This window comes from Coturnix japonica, chromosome 3 (genome assembly GCF_054131305.1).
Source record: "Coturnix japonica strain WE chromosome 3, WE-NBRP24, whole genome shotgun sequence".
Classification (NCBI taxonomy): domain Eukaryota; kingdom Metazoa; phylum Chordata; class Aves; order Galliformes; family Phasianidae; genus Coturnix; species Coturnix japonica.
In genome coordinates this window covers 16,354,782-16,375,750 of record NC_140665.1, presented here as the reverse complement: position 1 = coordinate 16,375,750, position 20,969 = coordinate 16,354,782, and the positions used below count along the sequence as shown (strand labels likewise).

Below are 20,969 nucleotides of genomic sequence, written 5' to 3'. Positions count from 1 at the left end.
GATTTTTTGCAAGGCTTTCAGCTTGAGGTTTCTTTCATTTTAACCACTCCTTGTCTTTTAAGCCAAAAGAGGCAACAAACGCCATTAATCACAGCACTCCTGCACCAAGAGCTCGCTGGAACTGCTTCATCGTGCTCAAGGCTTTTACAAACCCTGCTTTGAGGCCCCCACTCATTAAGGTACTGGAGCACATACTCAGCTCCCATTGGGTGCTCCACACCAGGCGTGCACTCACTCACATGGCTGAATCAGGAGCTATAATTTCGGTCAGCTCCAGAGCCCTATTGAGCGGTCAGGGCTGCAGTGTGCCCACCACTGGTGGCACAGGGAGGATAGAAGGTCTTGCAGTGATGGGCTACCTCCCTCACGCTGTTATTTAACCCAGAGGAGGCTGTGGATTGGGCTCACAGCATGGCCCCGCAAACACCATTGTAGGGAGCTGCATGAGGTGCCACAAGCTGTACCTTGGGGCTGTGCCTCCCCCAGCAAAACAAGCCATGGATGTACCACCATCCTTCTCCATTGGCTGTGGGAGAAACGCCACGCACAGCCTGAGCACTGTAACTGCTTAACAAACAGCGATGCTAATGAGACTGAGTGGCACCAACCTTTCTGTGGGACTTTGCTTAATTTTCAGCCTTAGCTGGGTGTGGAAGAAAATCTGGTATGTCATATTAACATTTTGGGTGTAAATCAAATGCAATGTACAAAACGCCCCGTAGGGTCAAAGCACAATGGGACCCACCCTTACATATTTGACTACTAAAATGGGCTTCATTTGACTCAAATCGTTTGGGAGTGAGAAGGGAGAGATGGGATCAAACAATGCGCAGCAGCCACGCGACGCTGTCACAATCACAGCCCTCCTGCACACAGCCCTGCATGGCAATGGGTCCATAGTCCTGGTGGAAGGTCTGTCTGCAGACAGAAGGTTTGAGCTTGGCCATCACCGTGCCACCTAGAATGGCCAGCCTGAGCAGATGAGCTCCACGCCAGCGATGTACAGTGTTTTCCGATGATTCCTTTAGATTTTGAGCCAAATGGACTGGATGGAGAACACGTGGATGCGGCGTGTCACCCAAAGCACAGATGGTGCTCAGTCTGGGTGCAGCACCACCAGCTGTGATGTCCCCAGCAGCATCCTGCTCACTGGGACGGCCTGGCCGCCAGGCAGCACCGCTGTGGGGCCACATTGCCACATCTGCCCCAGTTAGTTGTGCCACGCACCCAGGAGGAGGCCACAGCAGCTCCTCAACCAGGAGAGCGATCTGCTCACCTTGGCTGAGCCACGAAGGAGGGCAGCAGTGTGTGCCAGCCATGAGAACGTGGCTCTGAGCCTGCAGCAGCCCGGTTCTGTGTGCTTCCAAGCACCCTGCCGTGCTCCGAGGCGCCCCGCCGCGCTGACTCACTGGCTCCCAGCCTCCCACAGCCCCTGCCACTCCCAGCGTCTCCCTGTCTTTCCGCACCGATCCGTCCGCTCCTCTCCCAGCCCAGCGCTGTCTCCCTGCCGCCCACTCGTCGTGGCTGAGCTCCCTCGGGCACCCAGAGCAGCCCCAGCCGCTCCCAGTGTCGCCTCCGAGTGCCCCAAGAGCCGTGTGTGCATCACACAGCCACGAGCTCCTCACACGTGCGTTCTAAAGAGAGAAACCCACTCCTGTTCATGTTCCCACCGTGCCTGGGCAAGGGAGAACCCACCGAGGTGCCGGCAGATGGTTGCCTGCTCCGTAGGCAGGACATCCATCCATTTGGCTTCTCGGGTGGGATGTTGTCCCTTCTCTCCTCTTGCTTGGTTCAGGGCTTTGCTGGTTTGATCGCAGGGGTGGAGCTGGTGGCCTTTGAGTGGTCCCCTTGGGCACAGAGGTGCCGGTACCCCTGAGGACAAAGAGCCGAGTGCTTCTGCTGAAGGGAAGCTGAAGGCAGGGAGGCACATGGAAACCTTGTACCCCTTATTTCCACTCCATCACATCCTGCTCAGCTCTCCACACCACCACAGTTGTGTGTCTCAACGTCCCTGCTGGGATGGTGTGTGTTGTAGCAAGGTGACCCACACAAATGGCAGGAAATATCCCCAGAAAGCCACATTTTCCCTGCACTGGCTGCCTGAAGCTCCCCCCAAAGGGCTGCTGCATGTGGAAGAAGGCTGGGCTGTGACCAAGCCAACCCCTTCCTAAAAATAATGAGCCCCGCTTCCTGCAGCTGCCACAGCCGATAACGGGGCAGGCACCGGGCTGCGCTCCCTGCCCACCGCATCTAACATCCCCCTCCTGCTCAGGGAGAAAATCCCCAAAGGACAAATGGCACCTCTGGGGCTCGGGGAGACACTTCCTCATTCCTGCAGGACGACCGGCTGCAATAAAACCCATTGTATGCATATGGGGCCGTCACACTTCTTTACCATTTCAAATGGGTGGGAGTCGACCTTTGGAAGCGGGCAGCTGGGCGGCGGGTGCCATCCCCAGCACTAGCGGGCGGACACAAAGGAGCAATAGGGGCAAGCACAGATGAGGATGAGACGGAGAGAGAAATAATTGTCTTGGGCTGGGCTCAGGTGCTCGGGAAACATCCCGAGGTGTTTGCAGCAGCGGAAAGAAAAGAGGTTGTGTGAGCAGCACAGACCCGCACTGCCCGCTCTGCTCTCAGCTGGGCCGGGGGCTGTTGGGGTGTTGGATCCCCATATCAGGGCCGGAGCCTTCCCTGTCCTGCTGCCCCGTGCTGAGGCTCAGCCTGTGTTCCGACAGCAGCACTCACCCATCAGCACGACCACCCGCCGCCTGAACGTGGCCCCAGCTGCCGCTCCCAGCGGGGCTGCTCAGCCAGGGCTCAGGGAAACACGGGCACCTCTGCCCCCTCCCCAGCGTCCCGCTTAGGCCGCTCTGTGGGGTGGCCCCAAACAGCCCCAGCGGCCATCCCTGTCCTCAGGGAATCAGGGTGCCTCAGACGGAGCCGGGCTCTTTCTCCAGCAGGGCCACCTTTGTCATGCAAGCTCTGGGTGATTTCTTGCAGGATTACTTTGCCAGCCTTTTCCTTTCTTCCTTTTTGTGCCTTTCTGCACAAGGGGTTTTGATCCCCAACACCTTTGACAGTGTTTTTTTTCTTTTTACCAGACCAAACATAAAAATCAGTTTAAAAATAAAACGACACCCGTTGCCTTTCAGCTCCCCTGCCCACATTAGCCTCCCTTGCCTCGCTCCGTCTGCGGACAAGGGTCTGTGAAATTGCCACCAATATAAATATAAAGCGCTGTTTTCACATCCTCCTCCTGCCGCCTGGCTGCTAGACTTTGGCCTCGACCTGTGTTTCACCTGCCCTTCCCCGCAGCACCAGGAGCCGGGGGCAGCTCCCTATCCAGGAGCCCGCTCCAGCACCCAAAGCCCCCCAGCACGGCGATCAGTGGGGCAGGGAGCAGAGGAGCCACGTCCTGGGCAGTGCAGGGGGACACGGTGGCCCAGCCCATTCTGTGGGTTACCTGGAACACAGTAGGGCTCATTGGCCAACCTATAACTGAGCACAGGTAGCTGTAAATCCGGCAGCGCTCACAGCGGCACCTGCCCTGCCCTCCTCACCAAGGAGGAAGAGCACAGGCAAATTAAAACTAGAAGTAACTGTTTTACAGAGAGCACTGCGAAGGGAAGGGGAGGTTTGGAGAGCGCTGCTTCCTGCTGCTCTCAGAGAGCAGGCGGCTTTCCACATGGGTGTTCTCCATCGTTCACATCTTAGCGGTGTCAGACGGGGGGATGAGCAGCCCAACCCATCCGTGCTGCTGTGGGAGGGGGGCAGGAACCCCCCGACGGACACTGTGGTAGCATTCACTTCATTGGTGCCTGGCAGAAAGTAAAAGCAGCCCATGTTACGCACACATTTGCCTGTTTGGAGAGGGAGCTCAGCCAGAATAACACACTCACAGTTTCATTCATTCAAATTGTGGAGTCTGCATGCGGAGAAGCCCTCGGCTGCCCTCCCTCTTCATTACAGAGCAGGGACAGGAAGCCCTTAAAACACTGACATCTCCCTTTTCTGTTTTGGAAGGTTTTGCACACTAACAACACAACGCTCCCTGCCCAGCAAATCCTATGGGAACAAGGACTGCCTGGCCAGGTAGGCTGCCCCTCAGCAACGTCCACATTGCAGCAATGGGGTCTGCAGCTGTTGTGTTGGGGATCACGGCATTTCTTAGGAGGGAAACTGCGGCTGATGACCCGCTAGGTGAGCTGCAAGGGAGCGCCCCGTGGGCTGGATTCCCTGGTGGCTGCTGGGGTGAGGTGACACAGCCGCCCCTTCCCTACACCCTGCTCTCCTGCTTCGGTGTAGCCACCCCTTCACACACAGCGCAGCGAGAGCTGCTCCACGCCTATGGAAAGGGCTGGGACTGGCAGATCAGCGTAGAAACCTTCCTGACACAGAAACTGCGAGGCGGCCTCATCTGGGAGACTGGCAGACGCCTGTGCGTGAACGGAGGGGAAGGGAGGGAGTGAATGAGGCACAGAGGTTGCACAAGCTTCGTTTTCTTAGGAAACCGGGATAAAAATGCCCCCTAAGCATTGACTTCAGACGCTTATTCAAGATAACTGTAGAGATCTGAGCTGTTTGCCCAGGAGGGAAATGGCCTTTAGCTTTACAGCCTCCTTCACATGCGAATCAGCTCCTTCCTGGCTGAACTGCAAGCCTTTCTCAGGTGAGATGATGCATGCTGCTATGCCCAGGCTAGCAAAGGTGGAACGGAGGCACAGGAAATAGGACATCAAAGAATAGTACAGACACAACATGCCAGGAACCCTCTATTAGCAAACCAGGGTGTTTATTTGAGGAAACCCTAAGTGGAGAGAAACCAGGTGAGCCAGCAAAAAAACAAAAGGCTCTTCTGAGCCAATTTCCCTCAGCACAAGCCCAAGGTCTCATCTCACTCCTGCTCTCGAGCACCAGCAGTGTGGCTTGACTCTTTGCAATAAGCTACCACCAATGGCACCGCAAGCCCTGTGTATCACCGCAGTATCACTGCATGGCACACCAGCCTCCCTCCCTCCTTCCCATGCCGTTCCTGCTCTCCATCCCTGCACCATGTATGCACACTGCCTGCCCACACCATCCAGCTGGACAGCAGCTTCATACAGAAAGAAACGGGGACTTGTCCACACGGTCACTGTGGGGTTTTAAGCCAGACCTTGCTGCCAGTCTGGCCCATAGCTTGGTTTTCCATCAGGTCAGCTCCTCAATGAGTTTACCCTGAGCATGGAAAGCCAGCAACCATCTGGAATGGTGGATCACAGCAGACTGAACCTGGGAAGGTGAGCACTGCAGCAACGCTCGGCCCTTAGCAGGGATGGGAGGAAAATGGGAACACCTTGAGCCACAACTCCCCACTGTGAAACCACAGCCTGAACATTCCCTGTGTGGGGTTCTGGGCCCTGAAATGATTAATGCCAGGCTCACACAGAGGCACTTGGCTCCCAGCTGGGCGAGCTGTGCCCTTCCATGGTGCCAAAGGCACCGTGCCTTGGCTCACACTCGCTCTACATCTGGCCCAACCCTGTTCTTGGCACCTGCCAGCCTTGGCCGTGCTACAAGCACTTAAGCACATCTTAATAACAGTAAACATACAAACGTGAGCAAAACTATTATACTAAATTGAAATGCTATCATTTTCACTAATTTTACCTTTCACTTTAATCACGTTTGTTCAGCAGACAGATGAAGAAGATTACAACAAGGAAGGACTGGCTTTATGCATTCAGTTTTCCTGTCCTACACAGGGGATGTGCCCTGGCCACCTCCTCACAGCGAAGGTCCATCACCAAAGCTGACTATGGCGCAGCACCTCCACGCTCTACTTGGAAATAGATTAACCTGTTTTAGGGGAGTATCCAACCTGAACTTCCCCTGGTGCAACTTGAGGCCATTCCCTCTCATCCCATTGCTATTAGCTGTGATAAGAAGCAAACCCCCACCTCAGCACAGCCTCCATCCAGGCAGGTGTAGGCAGCAATAACATCACCCCTGAGTCTCCTCCAGAATGAACAATCCCAGTTCTCTCTGTAAGCCTTGTGCTTCAGACCCCTCACAGCTTTATTGCCCTTCTCTGGGCACACTCCAGGGCCTCAGTATCTTTCCTGTAGTGAGAGGCCCAGCACTGACCACAAAGCCTCACCAGAGCTGAGTACAGGGGCTCGAACACCGCCCTGCTCCCACTGCTATACCATTACACGGCTCCATTGCCGTTCTCGTCCTTCCTCTGCTCAGGGCTGCGGCTGCTCGACGCGCTCAGCGCTCTGCAGGGCGGGCCGCTCTTCCCCCTCACAGCCGGTCCCGCCTTTCCCCGCGTTGTGCCGTTGGTTGCGGCTCGGTCGGTTCCCGGCCGTGCGGTGTGTGGTGCCCGGCGATGTCCAGGAGCTCCCGGGCGGTGCTGGTTGTCACCGCGCTCCTCTCCGCCGCCACCATCGCGGCCGTGCACGTCCAGCAGCGGCGGGAGCGTGAGGTGAGTGAGGGCGGGCGGGCAGGCCCGGAGCCGTGTGGTGCCCTCTGGTCTGTTGGCTTATTATTAGCGTTGTCAGATGCAAGGTACAGCTTGGGAGTGAAGGGCTTGATGGAAGCAGGTCTTCAGCCGGCCTCACAGAGGTGGTTTACTAGCTTTATTAATCAAACAGGCTGCGATGAACCCTGTCCCTTGTGCTTTCAGAGGCTGCACAGCGGTGTGCTCAGAGATCTGGAGAGACAGAGTCAGAAAAGGGAAAACATTCGCCTGCTGGAAGAGCAGATCGCTTTGACGAAGCGGCTTACGGAAGAAAGAGACAAGATGCTGGTGGAAAAGGGATCCCAGCAGCCCTAGGTGGGACCTGACTTGTTAGAGGCTTGATTTGAGGCACTTGGGACAATTGAATTCTAATTAATTTCAAGTATTTCAGTAAACAGACATCACCTGTGAAAGACTGTTTATTTCAGACACATTATATTCCTGTACCAGAAGCCATAGGGCACAGCAGAATATTTCTTCCATCACTAGTACTTGTGGAGACTTGACACAGCCAGTGTGGATGGACGTGTGAATGTAGGGAGGACGGGCTCCTTGTCCTGCTGTAGGCCATGAAGGATGGCTAATAACGTCCACATGAGCGGGCTGCTGAGCCGACACGATGATGAAGCCACGAGGACTTCGACGTCAGAGGGTCTGGAGGAGGGTGAGGTGGAAGGGGAAACCCTTCTGATTGTAGAGTCTGAGGACCAGGCCTCGGTGGATTTATCCCACGACCAGAGCGGAGACTCACTGAACAGCGATGAAGGTGATGTGTCCTGGATGGAGGAGATGTCCTACTACTGCGAGAAGTGCCAGAAGTGGATTCCAGCAAGTAAGAGGGCTGGCTTTGCTGTTTCTTGTTTTCTGATAATGTGAGTTTAATTGAGCTTTTGCAGAAGCGTGTCCAACCTGTAGCATCTGGCACTGGGGGGTGCTTGGAGCAAGCTAGATAACTTGATCCCTTTGCTGTTGCTGCTTGACATAAGATGTATGGTGCTAGCTAAATAACAGGCTTTACTTTTGAAATTCTGGACAGCTGGAATTTGGAATGGACACATTATTAGATCCAAAACCTAAGTGTTGCTAAGCACTGCTTTTTGTTGTTGTTTTGTTATCGATTTGCTGTTGTGTTTTTATTTCTGTGTTTAGAATCATGGAACTCTTCAGTTGACATCTGCTTTGCAGCTGCATCGGGGCTGCCCTTATTGCCATCCTAAAACTCGCCACAAGTTTAGTGTAGAAATGTTGCAAGGCATGGTGTGAGCATTGCTAATAATACAGTAGAGCCAGCACAGTACTGTTAAAATGATGCTACATTGCAGCTTTCCTTCACGTGAAAGGGCTGAAAGTTTGATCTTTTGTCTGTTGGTTTTAGGTCAACTGAGAGAACAGCTCAGCTACCTCAAAGGAGATAACTTTTTCAGATTTACTTGCTCTGATTGCTCAGAAGATGGGAAAGAACAATTTGAACGGCTGAGATTAACTTGGCAACAAGTAAGTACCTTGTTTGTGCCAGGAAAACGTGCCAGCACTTTATAGAATTGTTGTTTGTTATGTATTCATTACCTAGAAAAGGAGGATTGGATATAGATGACAAACATGAGTGAACTTCAGAAATTAATTAGTTGAGAATTGCCTGCAGATTAGAGCTTGAGTATTTGGCAAGTAAGTGGCAAGATAATCACACAAACCACATTCCTCTCCTTTTTCGCTCCTCATTCATGTTGCTCATGAATTGCATGGCTTCAGGCGAATGTGGAAAAGCAAAATGCAATGTAGCTTCTAGGCACGAACAGTTTTTTGTATATAGGAGTGAATGCAAAGCTAGCGAGGTGGCAGCACGCAAACAGAAAGCTTGCCAGTTCCCTGAATGCAAAGCTCTAACTTGGCTGCTTGCTTACTAACAGTAGTTGTTGCTGGATTCTGCAAGTCCAGTCACTTACACACCTGTGCGATCAAAATATTCTGCATTATACGGCAGCCACTGCGTGGGTAGAGTGATGCGTGTGTTGCTCCCAGGAGGGTGCAGGTGCTGCTCCTTTGGGGTACGTTGAATTGAGGGAAGTGAGCAAACCTGTCTGAAGTATGGAATTGATTCTGCATAATTAACAGTTGGTCATCTGGGATTTACTCACAAAGAGATGTGGTTCTTTCCAAACCTTTCCAATAGTTGGTTGGACTGAATTAGGCTGTAAAGCATGTAGAAGTGCTGTAATGGATTTTTTTAATGAAGGTCAATTCTGAGAGCATCATTTGCAGGCCAGTAACGAGTGGTGTCCCCCAGGGGTCTGTCTTGGGGCTGGTGCTCTTCAACATCTTTATCAGGCAGGGTGCTTGGAACTTGGAGATCCTTGGGGTCCCTCGCAGCCCAAGCCATTCTGTGATTTGGAGACAAACGTAATTGCCGCATACCAAGAAATATTAGTAGATGACATGTGATTTCTACATAGTTTAACCTGCGTTCAGTTTGGTACGCAACGGTAACTATCTGGGAAGACTCTGATTGCTATGTTTCTGATGAATAAGGTGGTGGGATTGCTCATCACAATTCTTTTTGTCTTTGAAAAAGACTATTTAGACTTCCACGCTGCATTCAGGTCCCAGTTGCGATATGATCAGTTTTTCCCACTCTGCAGAAGTTTGTGTTTCTTCATAAACCTGCATAATTAGGCAGCTTTTATTCTCCTAGGGTGGTCAAATCTTGGTGGGGGGAAAGACAGAAGAATGTTCATTTAACGATAGAGAGATGAGGAAAGACAGCATGAAAGATTGCAGAAGCTGCTTAAGAGGTGTTGCAAAAATAAGATGTTTATGAGGCTGCAAAGGTGTGTGTGTGCATGGCATCATAAGGCAGCTCACCAGGAGAAGCAGAAAAGGTGCACTGGTTTCCATTGCTTTCTGTTCCAGGTTGTCATGCTGGCAATGTACAATTTGTCTCTGGAAGGAACTGGCCGTCAGGGGTACTTCAGATGGAAAGAAGATATCTGTGCTTTTATTGAGAAACACTGGACTTTCTTATTAGGAAACAGGTAAAGATATGCTGTGTCCTGGTGAGATGAATGAATTAAAACTGGTGTACAGGTGGGCAGCGTGAGTCCTGGTTAGTTAGGGATGTCTCTGTTGGGTCTAAGTAGCCAGAAAATGAAGTAGTTAGTACTAAGAACCTGGATGTAGGCATGAGGGGTAATTTTGAGGAAGAATGAGCACTTTTCAATGTGGGGAGGGGGAAAAAAAGCAAATAAAAAATGTAGCCATGTAGGTGCATGTGTTTTGGATGTATTTCTTACCTTCATTTAGATAGATAGGAATGGAAGCAATAGGGCCTATGAAGTTGTGTATTTATTGGTTTCATGGACTTCCTCCTGGCTCCAAGGATTTCTCTGTTGTGAGACCTGGTCTTTCTCCCTACCCAGATTTGCTGCTTGGCTTTGCTTTCATTGCATGCCTGTGCCTCCTTGCTCTGTACCCAACAGTGTTATTCCCCTCTTGAGACCAACGGGACCCTGACAGGAGGGCAGCTAATGTCCGTTTGTCGCTGGCTCAGGGAGCCTTGCCTCCCAGTGTCTGCAGCTGTCTCTTGAGACCTGCATTATGCGTGGGGTATTCCCTGCTCTGGTTGATTTCAGATGAAGTGACTGACTTGAGTCTGTTGGTTCCCTCCTCGCCTGGACTAGCCACTGGTGGAGCAGGGACAGCTAAACCATATATCTAACAGTTCAGGAACTGCTGAGGTGTTCATGCTTGCCAGATTTAGTCACTCCAGACTCTGAACTGGGACATTTGATGTTGATCTCTCAGATTTAAAGAGCATCGCAGGGGTGTTAGTGGCAGAATTAGCCTGTCCTCTGTCAGCTTAGTGTATTACAACTCATTGCTGAAAGAAGGAAATTAACATCTCACCATGCTCTATTTGTGTGGCGTTTATGGAACACAGGTATGCAGCACTTTGTATGTCAGAGCCCATTGATACATTGTAGGTTGTCCTTTAGAACAGTTTTCTGTTTGAGAAGAAATTCTTTAATGTTTTACCTCCTGAAGGGCTGGAATTTAGGGAGTACCTAGTCCCGCTGTGTCAGGCAGTGCCTGAAGCTCTGTGCCCTTACCATCTCTTGAGGAGTGGGGAAGCTTTGGGGTGAAGGCACTGCTGGTGAGTAGGGACCTAATACCTGTTTTCACATGTCCTGCTGTAGGAAAAAGACCTCAACATGGTGGAGCACAGTTGCTGGCTGTCTCTCTGTGGGGAGCCCCTTGTATTTCCGCTCAGGAGCCCAGGAGTTCGGAGAACCAGGGTGGTGGAAACTGGTTCATAATAAACCCCCAACAATGAAACCTGAAGGAGAAAAGCTGTCTGCGTCTGCGCTAAAGGCAAAAGGTAACTGTTTCCCAGGTGGGGTATAGGTTTCTAGCTGGGCCGGAGCTGGAAAACATGACAGAAGTTTGCTTAAAAGAAAAGTCTTTTATATTGTGTTTCCTTTTTGCATCATACTGATTTAAAGGCTTTTGAGATCTGTACAGTCTTTTTTGGTGGTGTTTCTTTTTTCTTTGCAAGTGAAATCTGTGGTTCTTCCGTTCTTCTTTACCCTAGGGAGTGTTTTATTTTGTTTTTGTTTTGTCCACACTGAATGCAAATTCCCTTTAGCGTAGAGAAGCAAGAACAGGGTTTAAGTGAGGTTTTAATGGTGCATAGACTTTGCTACATGCCTTGAAGTAAATTTCTTGTATATATTGAAAATAATATAAAACATACTTCTTAAATTTCAAGGCAGTGTGTTCTTATCACCACATAGTACGTATGCAGTGATTGCAGGAGCTAAGCGTATGATAGAATAAGCAAGCTACTTCTTTAGCAGCTTCAAAGCCACCCCTGGATCCCATCATTACTGTAGAAGGTCTCAGGAAACGGGTAAGCCGCAATCCAGTGGAATCGGCTATGGAGCTGAAGGAGAAGAGGTCTCGCACTCAGGAAGCCAAGGATATTCGGAGAGCCCAGAAGGAGGCAGCTGGCTTCCTGGACCGTAGTACTTCCTCCACTCCTGTTAAATTCTCCAGTCGAGGCCGTCGTCCTGATATTGTCCTTGAAAAAGGAGAGGTGATTGACTTTTCTTCTTTGAGCTCTTCAGATCGCACTCCTCTGACCAGCCCTTCTCCTTCCCCATCTCTGGACTTCTCTGCTCCCGGCACGCCAGCCTCCCATTCGGCCACTCCTAGCCTCCTCTCAGAAGCAGATCTCATCCCTGATGTCATGCCACCGCAGGCCCTGTTTCATGGTAAGAGTTGCTATTTTTTTAATAATACGCTGCACATAGTTGTCAAGGAGACATTAAAAAAAGGAACTCTCAAAGAACGGCAGGAGTTTTTCAAGTTAAGATGGTTGCGGAGTAGTGATGCATAGTGAATGCTGGCAGTTCCTTGGGAACCAGACCTCATTCTAATCTAGAAGATAGAGAGTAAATCACTTATTATTGGAAGGATGGTAGTCATAGAATCAAGGAGTCACCAAGCTTGCAAGAGACCTCCAAGGTTATCTAGTCCAACCATCCACTTAACTACCAATATTTCCCCATTAAATCATGTCCATTAGCATAACACTGAAACAATTCTTGAATGCCTCCAAGGACTGTGACCCCACCACCTCCCTGGGCAGCCTGTTCTAGTGCTTGACCTCTCCTTTGGAGAAGAAATTTTTCCTTATATCCAACCTCAGCCTCCCCTGGTGCAACTTCAAGTGATTCCCTCCTTCCCTTAGAAAGATCGATTCTTTGCCCCGAAATCGGGCTCCTTAATGTATCCTCTACCTCAAATCTGGAGGCCTAGAAGTATATAGAAAATTGAGTCTGTTGGGTAACCCACAGTATTTTTCCTTAGCAGAAATATTCTGCAAGAGCCCCCTTTGCAATGGGACTTGTATGCTTACATTTTTTTCCCCTTGGATTTTTTTGGTGTTTTGAGCAGATGATGAGGAAATGGAAGGAGATGGAGTCATAGACCCAGGAATAGAGTATGTGCCCCCCCCGAGTGGGACCGCCGGTGCTGGGACCATGATAGCAAGTAGAAAGAAGGTGAAGACAGCTGAGCAGATCAAGCAAGAAGTGGAGAGTGAAGAAGAGAAAACAGAAAGGATGGAAGGTGACATTGAAGATCCTGAAGAGTCAAACGCATCTCTGCAGTTGAGGGGACGAGACAAGAGGAAACCACAGCTGGAGAAGGACACCAAACCCAGAGCTCCCAAGCATACCTCTGTTAGTATCTATGAGGAGAAGCTGCTGCTGAAGAGACTGGAAGCCTGTCCCAATGCCTTGAACATGACCCCAGAGGCCCGGAGACTGAGGCGCAAGCTGATAGTCAGGCAAGCCAAGCGGGAAAGGGGGCTGCCGCTTTTTGACTTGGACCAGGTCGTGAATGCTGCACTGCTCTTGGTGGATGGGATTTATGGAGCCAAAGAAGGTGTTTCCAGGTCCCCAGTAGGGCAAGCGACCTACAGAACTACTAGTCAGGACTTCAGGATCTTGGACAGATACCAAGTGAGTGCCATTAAATCTAAGTGATTCTTTGACTCTGGTTGTTTTAGAGTTTTTGCTGCATCACCTTTAGTGTATCTGGCCCGGGAAATTGAAGGGATTATGTGAATAAGGCTTACTATGACTTGGAGCTGTGTACTCACTGGTTATTTCACAAGGTCCATTTTTTGTTCTCAGGAAATGCTCAGTCAGCACAGCTGTCTGTCAGTATAAGTACCACAGATTTCTATGTATTTGTACTCCAGCCCTGCCCCAAAAACTGTGGTGCTACTCAACTATTCTTTCATGCCATGTAGGAAAGAGGTTACGTGGAGTGCTTTGCTGAGCAGTAAGTGTAGCTTATAGTTACAGCTGCTGAATGTGTGAGTGTGTTGCAGTCCTCTGAGGTGGGACAGTCATCCTGAGGTCCAGATCATCCTGTCATAATGAAAGGCCCTTTTTCTTTCTGTTATTATGATTCCATTGTGTTAAGTTATTGACTAGTTTTCCTGAAGTATTATGGATTTTTTTTTTTGTACGTGCAGACAGTGCTGCCTGCCATGAAGGGATATCGACAGCAGACAACAAAGTTTCTGTATAGACTGGTAGGCTCAGAAGACCTGCTGTCGGACTACAGCATCGTCAGTCCTTACACATCCCGTGTCCTGAAACCATACATCAGGTACAGCTGGTCAGAGGTGGAATTTGCTCTTCACTGCGGAAACAGCAGCCCACCTTTCATGGCCTCTGAGCAAGGGGTGTTGTTGTGGGAGATGGTGCTTTTCATCTGGGAAGCCATCCTCCCCTGTTCCTGCTCTACAACTCGGTGTCCTATGGTAACTCTGGAAAGACACTGCTTAGCTGAATAGTTAAACTGGCATTCAAAAGGGGAATCTCCAAGGGAAGGGGGGCAGGACAGAGGAGGAATCACAGTGGTCCTTTGATACAAGCTGTGCCTGCTCTTGGGTCAGACCCATCATATCCTTGGTGCACCCATAAAGACAGGCTGTCTTGATGTGCTGCGGATCCAAGTGTTCTGACCTCTAACACAGCAGTGTTTTTGCTGAGCAATATGCTGTGTTCCCACATGAATGGAAGGCTGTTCTTTTGTTCCAAGTTGAGCATGTCAGAAAAAATATTTGATGGGCTGCAGTGGCATTGTTCTTCACTTGCCTTCTGTGTTTGCTTTTCATGTTAATTGGCAGGCGTGATTATGAGACAAAGCCCCCCAAACTCAGGCTGCTGGCAGAAATATGGGCGTATCCACACAGGAATGATCTCAACTGGAAGGCTGAGCCAGAAGCACCCATTGATTACTGCTACGTTCGCCCTAATCACATCCCTACAATAAACTCCATGTGCCACGAATTCTTTTGGCCTGGTAAGATGCCTTCGATGCTTGGTTTTCTAAGAAGGAAGTGGTTTTGTTCAGGGGAAAAAAAAAGCATTCTGGGGCCAAACTTTTCTTCATTTGATGTCTGGCTCAGTTCTTAGAAAACCATTATCTGATGTCATAGGAATGTGGTTGAGATGGAGACATGGGTTTGGTGTCTTTGTCTTTTGAGATCACTTAGACCTGGGCAATTAGGCGCTAATTAGCATAGCACTTAAAGAAATAGGTCACTTTGAGTAACACTGTTGATGCCAGTAGAAATAGTTACTAAAATTAAGGAACCAGTTGAACCTTTTGCTGAATCCACATGGAGGTTTGGGAGTGGGCTGAGTGGAAACAATTTTATACCATAGGTCTAATGCTCATTGGAGTGAAATCTAGGAATCACGCTAACTACTGAAAGCTTCAGTGTGGTGTTCTTTATTTCTTCAAGGCTTGGTATTTGCGATGTATGAGAGAGTTTGAATATTGATTTATTTTTTTTTTAATGTATCATCTCTTAAATTGTAAGATCCCTGGGGCAGTCAATGCCCTTTATAGGGTGGGATTGCGGGCAACAGTTAGACTGTGGCCTCTGACTCTTATGAAATAACAGAAGTGAAGCTTCTGATTAGGAGTCAACACTGCAGGCTAATTTAGAAAAGCCCAGTGTAAGCAGTCCACGCCTTTATTCCAAATAACTGTTTGCTTTACATTTTGATTTGCAGATAGTGATTCAGCGTTGCCTGTAGTTCAGCTGTGCTCATAAGCTGCAGTCAGGATCAGAGCTCTTTGTGCTACTCATTGTCCACATTGTACGGTCCAGGGGAAGATGGCTTGTAAAAGGCAAGATATGCCAGGTTGTTTGGGAGCTCATAAAATACTGCAGTCCGGACAGAGACAGAACCCCTTAGTCATGGTCAATCCTCTTGACAATGCATTTGAAGTTCTGGCCAAGTTGTGTTGCGCATTCATCAAGCTTTTCAGGACTCACCTTGTTTTGTTTAACATAAGGAACGTGGGTGTGTTCCGCCCTACTAGGGGCTGTGCATCATTAAATCAGAAAGCTGACACTCCCATCAGTCTCCAAACAGCAATCAAAATCATTTCCATGGTGTTCATTTTCTGAGGTTGGGGTTATAAGATTATTGCACCTTGATCTATTTTAGTAGATTAATGAGGTTCCTGTGTGGGCACCAGAGGTTTAGGTTTACGCTGGGCTGGTGTAGGCTGGTGAATTGGGGGTGGGATGCACAGCTGAGAGGGTTCCATAGCAGTAGTGTTCAGAGAAATAGAATCATTTAGGTTGGGTAAGACTTTACAAGATTACACAAGTCTGACTGTCAACCTGACCTATCAAATGTACTGTCATTAAACTGTATTTAGTGCACTTAAGTGCTCTCAGTGTGTTGTACTAGTTACACTGTCTCCATGGCTGTGTTCTTAAGTCTGTCTCGCTGGCTGAGTTCTTAGGTCCATAGGCACTTCACCAGGCAGGGTGAGTCCAGAGCTTAGTTCTTACACATCTCCAAATCCTTCCTGTCAAAGCTTTTCTTCAAGACAGAATAAAGCTAGTGGGTAGTTACCCCAAATGAGCTGAAGTGAAGCAAGATACCTCCTTCTTGTCCCACATGGTATCTTGTGCCTTCATGCCTTAATGGGAAGCATCTTCTGAGCAGACAAGTGGTAAACTGTACTGAGCTAAGCATCTTCCTACAGGAGTAACTGCACGCTGAGGGGACGACACTGCTTCATCACCGCCAGAGCAGCTCAGGGCAGTGTAGTGTTCCTGTACAGACATGCTCTGAGGCACTTCACAGTCAATTGCAGCCTTGAGATAATAAACGCTGCTCCCTATTGCCAATCAGTTCCTCCCACGTCTTACTCCACCCATTTTACTCTCGAGCAAGAAAATAATTCACCCACTTTTATAAGCCTAATGGTGTCTGAAGTCTCACATCTCATTATGAGTGATAAACATTACTGGAAAACATACTCTACTGTTTTGTTACCCTGTGTTCCAGCTATTTCTGAGATTGCCAATGTGAGGCTGAAATAGACTGTGATTCTGCACCTCATGTAGTGCCTGTCTATGCAGACAAATTACCAAGCAGCCTTCTGTGCTGTGAGCTGAACGCTTGGCCCTAACATGCTGTGTAGATGCTCTTAGGCTGCACCAGCAATGTGGTTAGGTAAGGTTAGACGCTTCACTCACTGACTTCAGGTGTTTCTGTCCAGCCTCTGACTCAGAAGCACCGCTACCAGAGAGTCTGTTTCAGACATCAGGCTGGATAATTTGCGTGCTAAAAGGAAATGTTTTCATTGTGTTGAAAGCTGTGGTCAGCTTCAGAGGGTAGCTCCACAAACAGCTGAGTACAGACAGTGGAGGAGCAAACAGCAGTAGGAGGTGAAGGCCGGGTGGAGAAGAAATGGGAACTGTAGGTGGATAATGCTGCCAAACATGAAACCCAGTTTCAGGTGTGCTGCGTCTGGAGAGAGTTTGCAGGAGGAAGAGGATGGAGTAGCTGATGCACTTTATATTGTTCCCCTTTGCTTGCAGACAGGTTGTTTGGCATTTGCAGGTTGCAGTAATAACGGTATATGCCTGCCTGGTGCTGACAGGAGGGTGAAGAAGTAAGCCCTTATCCTTCAACGTTACTGTGGACCCAAGAGCTGTAGGCAAAGGGGGTCCCAGATTTACCAGAACCTGATCCAGAAAATATTTGCATATGCAAGTACCTTAATCCATGTGTGCATTTAGAACGGGATTCAACAGGCTGCTGATATGGCTCAGAATACAAACTAAGGAAGGACTGAGTGCTGAGTTAGTTATTCCATTTTAAGTATTTTTTTTTAAACCATTCCTTTTTTGATTTTGAGTTTTATCTTCTGCTAATTTGGTTTTAGTTTCTTTCTCCAGGACAGATAAGCAGGTTTTCCCCCTTTGTGCATGCTAACTCTGCTGTATCTATTGTCAGCAGTGCAAAAGTCTCATCTTGTTTAAGTGTTTGGTTGAAACATCTGTCAATCACAGCGCTTGGAAATGGATAAGAGAAAGAAATCAAGTAACAGGGCTTTAAAATGTGCATTTCCATGTAAGTGTAACAATGTAGCCCTGCTTTCCATTTGGTCTGTAGTGCTTTCAACTGTTGTTTGTTCCTTTTCTCATAGGAATTGATTTGTCAGAATGCCTGCAGTATCCCGACTTCAGTGTTGTTGTCCTTTACAAAAAAGTTATTATTGCCTTTGGCTTTATGGTGCCAGACGTGAAATACAACGAAGCTTACATCTCTTTTCTGTTTGTTCACCCTGAGTGGAGGAGAGCTGGAATCGCAACCTTCATGATTTATCATCTTATCCAGGTAATAAAAAAGTAATAATCCCACATCTTTGCTAAATCACCAGCTCTCCTTTCTTCCTGCTGTGTGTGTGTGAGCACGATCATGAGCAGGTAGTGTTGTGTTCCTCCTTTCTGCCTCTTTTCCCTTGCACTTTCTGTGCTCACATAGCTGCACAGATTTGCCAGTGTGTGGGAACGTTTATGGGGGGAAATTGCTTGAAAAGCAGGAACAGAAACGTGATTAGAAGAGTAACTGTGTTGCTCGAGTCCTCAGAATTAGTGAGGTGATGGGGTCTTTCTCTTGGGATTCACTTTGCATTTTCCAGTGGTCAGTAGTTCACATAACAGTAATCCTGTAAATTCGGGAACTGAAGGGGAAAAAAATAACAGTGCTAATAGTGCAGTTGGAGTATATGGCAGTTTTTCTTATCTACACCTGGAAGCTTATTCCATGGCCAGTGCAGTTGTGTTAAATCACTTAACTGATCCCAATCATTCTCCTTCACTTGTAATATGCTGGATAAAATCCAGCAGAGTTGAAGATAAAGAATAAGTGTTTGCAACCTCATTCGTATTTGTTCAGACCGACTTGTACCAGGCTTTGCTGGACAAGGACACTTGGGAAAATTAATCTGTGCTAACTAAAGGAGTTGTGGTAAAGTAGTTAAACTTCATTATACCACTTTTTATAAGGTGTCCTTAATTCCATTTACTTTCTTGAATTGAATTACGTGGAAGCCAGAGTAATTTTGAGTAAGGGTACAGACAGGTGTCCTTATCAGAGCTCAGTTGTACCTCCTCAGGACCCAGTTTTAGCACTCCCTGAGCTCTTTTGGCTGAGCTGCTGATGTAAAACGTTCCTTGTTTTAGCTGAGATTAGTTGCACTAGCAAAAAACTCACCAATGAAACTGCTTTTACTAATATTTATTTGCTTAAGAGAGAGTGAGTTCTAGCAGATCTGTGGAAGCAGTGATTTGTACCTTAGAAAAGCGGTTTCTGCTGAGCGTAGCTGTTGGCCTCCTGTAGGTAATTGTACCAACAGAGCTTTCTGCAGTGCCCAGCTCTCACCGGTTGTTAGCCTGCTCCCTTAAATCCTGGTGAGAGCTTTTCACTTTGGGTGATACGCTGTGTAGAGTTCCTTGAGTGCTGTTACCACTTGAAGTTACCGTATGTTCAGCGTACACAGAATGCTGTGAAAGCACTAAAGGAAAGCAGGAAATGTTGTGATATTATTAGTTGATCAGGGAGAAAGGTGCCCGTGTAATCTTGGATCTTTATGGTAACCTCAGCAATGCCAATTGCTGTCAGAACTGAATTCTCTCGCCTTCTCAGGAGGCGAGTGCCGTGCCCTGCAGGATGGGAGAGGAGCTGGGTGGAATGTAGAGGAATTCCAGTGTGACAGCCCAGAGGTGCACTGGTGTTACAACGTGGTCCCAGAGAGTTCAGCCCTGTTTGCTGATGGGGAGGAGCACAGCGTTTGATCCTTTGTGATGTTTTGTCTTGTCTTCAGGCTGTTGTCGTCAAGTATTTGAGATTAGTGCAGTACACCGAGATTATTTTTAATCAACAATTACTTCGAAATTGACAATGGAAAGCTTACAAATTAGAATCCAAAGCTTTGATTTCTTTGTCAGAGAGTCTGTTTCCCAGAATAAAAGGCTTTGAGGAAGAGCAGTATTGCCTTCATGTTATGTGTGGTAACGTCTGTGTTGAGGCCTGTGATTTTTCTCACGTTTTCCCTGTGACTCAAATACCAAAGCTGATGAATCTCTTCACCTCCACATTCCCCCAGAGGCTTTTCTCATTCTCTTCCTGTGATACTTATTTGTTTCTTTTCTCCTCCCTTGGCAGACCTGCATGGGCAAAGATGTAACCCTTCACGTCTCTGCAAGCAACCCCGCGATGCTGCTTTACCAAAAATTCGGGTTTAAGACTGAAGAATACATTTTGGATTTTTATGACAAATATTATCCCCTGGACAGCAAGGAGTGCAAGCATGCATTCTTTCTCAGACTACGGCGCTGATCTGTCAGAGCCATTGGGGGATCTGTGAAAAGCCCAGCCTGTTGAGCAAGGTATTACCGTGGCTTTCAGCAGGGGATGCTGGCTGTCACATGAGAGCTGGAACGCACATTTGCCTTTTTCGGTAGGACTTCTAATATCAACAGCGCTATGTTTTGTGCTGCAAGTGTAATCCAAGAGGATTGATTCATACTCTCCAAGGGAGAGGCCCAGAAATGCCAACAGAAACATGCTCAAGCCACTGGAAGACTGAGATTCTTATGGAGTTTTCCTGATACTTTGGAGATTGCCACTGGAGGAAAAAACCAACCACACAAAAAAAGCCACCCAAAATTTGTCATTTCAGAGGAGTTCCATGGATTTCAAATTTTGAAACCTATCTCACGTTACAGGGGTTTTGTTAATGTTTTGTTTATGGAAAATGAACATCTAAACTTAAATCATCCACAGTGTTTCTGCGATTTGATTGCTTTGTTAGGAACCACGTCTTGAATCCACGGAGGGGAATGCAATGTCAGGTTCTGACTTCAGGCTCTGCACAGGACAGAATAGCAATACTGAAGCTGTGTTTTAGGAATAATGAAGTGTTTGTGAACTCGTGTGATCCCAAGTTAAAAGGCCCAGGGATGTCTTTGTTCTGCTCCTTCCCTGTGGCCTTCACCCTTGTTGACTCTGTGCTCATTGTGAAGTTCTTGTAGCACGCAGTGTTTTGAGTTCAGGAACAAGATGTCAGGTGGGTTTGTAGCTAGGTGAGGTAGGATACAACAGCTGCCAAATGAGCTCTTTGAGATCTTACTGCCTATCTGCCAGTTGTTGATACTGCAGATCAGCCCTTTGGGCTCACCTCTAACCACATAGCAAGCTTCACAAGCTCCAGACAGCATCTGTCTCCACCTGCTGTGGACACTCTGACCAGAAGAAACCAGGAGCAAAAGTCAGTGGTTAAGTTTGAAATGCAGGCTCTGGTTTGTAGAAGCAACCTGCTTGCAGCTTGGAGAGCAGAGGTGAGCTGGTTCCAGTTCGCTGAAGCATTTAGATTCTGTTTTCAGGGCTCGAAGTAAAGAGGAGAGCAAAGAATAAAAAATAATAGCCAAGAACTTAAGAAAAAAGACGCAAACAATGCAGCAGTTACTCCTATAGCAGGGTGCAGCCCTTCTATACAGTTTAGCAGCTTCTCTCTCTTAATTTTTGTTATTTATTTCTTTGTTTTCTGCAGAAGAGCAGGAAGTTGC

At 48.2% G+C, this 20,969-nt stretch overlaps 2 protein-coding genes across 4 annotated transcripts; both read left to right on the top strand.

Annotated features, from left to right (window-relative positions):
- The first annotated feature begins 6,290 nt into the window (after positions 1-6,290).
- PET117 (PET117 cytochrome c oxidase chaperone) lies at positions 6,291-6,820 on the top strand. Its single transcript, XM_032443602.2, has 2 exons — positions 6,291-6,469; positions 6,671-6,820. The coding sequence occupies exons 1-2, from the start codon at positions 6,374-6,376 to the stop codon at positions 6,818-6,820; spliced, it is 246 nt and encodes an 81-aa protein (XP_032299493.1). The 5' UTR covers positions 6,291-6,373.
- A 261-nt stretch (positions 6,821-7,081) lies between these two features.
- KAT14 (lysine acetyltransferase 14) lies at positions 7,082-20,182 on the top strand. 3 transcript variants are annotated; one of them, XM_015857132.3, is made up of 10 exons: positions 7,082-7,337; positions 7,881-7,999; positions 9,413-9,534; positions 10,696-10,877; positions 11,626-11,772; positions 12,458-13,026; positions 13,548-13,684; positions 14,208-14,383; positions 17,546-17,736; positions 19,567-20,182. In XM_015857132.3, the coding sequence occupies exons 1-10, from the start codon at positions 7,082-7,084 to the stop codon at positions 19,738-19,740; spliced, it is 2,073 nt and encodes a 690-aa protein (XP_015712618.1). In that variant the 3' UTR covers positions 19,741-20,182. The 3 variants fall into 3 exon arrangements, with proteins under 3 accessions (XP_015712618.1, XP_015712617.1, XP_015712616.1); XM_015857131.3 differs by having other exon boundaries at positions 11,356-11,772; XM_015857130.2 differs by having other exon boundaries at positions 11,353-11,772.
- The last annotated feature ends 787 nt before the right edge of the window (positions 20,183-20,969 follow it).